This window comes from Cannabis sativa, chromosome 6 (genome assembly GCF_029168945.1).
Source record: "Cannabis sativa cultivar Pink pepper isolate KNU-18-1 chromosome 6, ASM2916894v1, whole genome shotgun sequence".
Taxonomy (NCBI): domain Eukaryota; kingdom Viridiplantae; phylum Streptophyta; class Magnoliopsida; order Rosales; family Cannabaceae; genus Cannabis; species Cannabis sativa.
Window position 1 is genome coordinate 40,387,581 of NC_083606.1, and position 2,138 is coordinate 40,389,718.

At 40.7% G+C, this 2,138-nt stretch overlaps 1 protein-coding gene across 1 annotated transcript; it reads right to left on the minus strand.

Moving 5' to 3' along the window:
* Positions 1–302: 302 nt before the first annotated feature.
* On the minus strand, positions 303–773 carry LOC115695055 (uncharacterized). The gene has a single exon (XM_030622152.1). The coding sequence runs from the start codon at positions 771–773 to the stop codon at positions 303–305; it is 471 nt and encodes a 156-aa protein (XP_030478012.1).
* Between the last annotated feature and the right edge of the window lie 1,365 nt (positions 774–2,138).

Genomic DNA, 2,138 nt, shown 5'->3' on the forward strand with positions numbered 1-2,138 from the left:
TGTCTAGGGATGGAATGATGTACTGAATTTCAATTGACTACCCATGGCTCTATGTAAGCTCTCCCAGAATCTAGATGTGAACTTCGAATCCCTATCAGAAACTATGGACTTTGGGAACCGTGAAGATAAACTATTTCTCTAACATATAGTTCTCCATACTGATCAATGGAGAAATTTATCTGAACAGGTAAAAAGTGCACTGACTTTGTAAACCTATATATTATGACCCACATAGAGTCGTATTGTCCCATAGTCTTAGGTAATTCAACTACAAAGTCCATAGCAATGTCTTCCCATTTCCATTACCCAAGGTTCAATGGCTGCAGCAAAACTGCAGGCCTCTGATGTTCAGCCTTCACATGCTGACATGTTAAACATTTGGAAACGTACTCTGCTATGTCGTTCTTCATTCCAGGCCACCAGTATATGGACTTAAGATCTTGATACATTTTTGTTTTCCCCGATTGAACAGAGTAAGGAGTTGTATGAGACTCATTCAGAATTTCTCTCTTAATATCATCATTCATTGGAACGCAAACACAGTTCATAAACCGTAACAACCCATTACTATCCACTGTAAAGTCATTGGTCTTTCCCACTGAAACCCTGTCTTGAGATTTCACCAAATACAGATCTAGATATTGTGCTTCTTTAATTCTTTCTAGGAGACTAGATTGCAAGGTGATATTAGCTAATCGTCCCACAAAAAACTCAATGTTAGCTCGGGTCATTTCATCTGCAAGTTGCTTGAAAATCTGTTTGATAGTATTCATATGGTTCTAACCCTTTCTAGTTAGGGCATCAGCTACAACATTGGCCTTCACAGGATGATAAAGGGTTTCACAGTCATAATCCTTTACCTGCTCAAGTCAATGCCTTTGTCTCATGTTTAGGTCTTTCTTGGTAAGGAAGTATTTTAGACTTTTATGATCAGTGTAAATCTCACATTTCTCGCCATATAAGTAATGCTCCAAATCTTTAGGACAAATATTATTGCTGTGAGCTCTAAATCGTGAGTAGGGTACATTTATTCATACTCTTTTAACTACCAAGAAGCATAAATTATTACCTTTCCAGTTTTCATGAGTACACAGCCTAGACCATGTCTCGAGGCATCACAATAAATGACAAACTTTTCCTTATCCAAAAGAAGAGTTAATACTGGAGCGGTAATCAAGCGCTGCTTTAACTTCTGAAAACTTTCTCAAACCAATCAGTCCAAACACACTTCAAATTCTTCTGGGTCAATTCCGTTAAAGGTCGAGCTATTTCAAGAAACCTTCAACGAACTGACGATAATAACCAGCTAAACCCAAAAAGTTTCTAACCTCAGTAGTTAATTTTGCTGTTAACCAATTCGAAATTGCTTTGATTTTGACCGGATCAACCATGATCTCATCTTTATCCACTATGTCCCATAAGAAAGTTATTAGTCATGCAGGCCTAACTGAAGAACCATTCACTGCTGATTGTTATGTATTCGCTCAGTAGAGACATGAATTCTTGAGATGGATGGATGACCAAGAGTACATCCTTTAATCTCACCAAGCAGTGTTAGATAGCCACAATTGGGAGGCCAACAATCTGTTAAGGCAGTTCAACCAGAGAACTGATGGAAGAGGCCAGGATCTCAATAGAGATCCACTTGAAGGAAGACTCATTGATGGATCAGGGAGGATCTATCGACATGCTGACCAACCTCGTTTCTCATGAACTGGGACAAATCTTCCCTCATAGAGGGAGGATAGACCTTTCCTCAAAGGTTTAATGGTGAGAATAGCAAGATCCTGGAAAATAGTAGCATAGGGGGCTAGCCAGGGATCTCTAGCTCCGTAACAACCCCCATTGTACAGCTTGTGGTCGGCCAACCACCAACAGGAGTACCCTTGGTCGGTCAGAGGATAGCACTTTGTCCCCAAGTGGAGTGAAGTGCCCAGAAGTCAATCTTCAACCGACAAGGACTGGAAGTGGGTGGAAACACCCAAAATGGAAATTTGCAAAGTGAAACTGATCACTTCAGACACCTCGATCCACCAAACTCCAGCAATTGTGTGATCTCCCTCCTATCAACACAGTCAACATCCGTCCATCGATGAGTCTTGGTTGGCCAGACCCTACCTTTATAGGTCTTGCTGGCC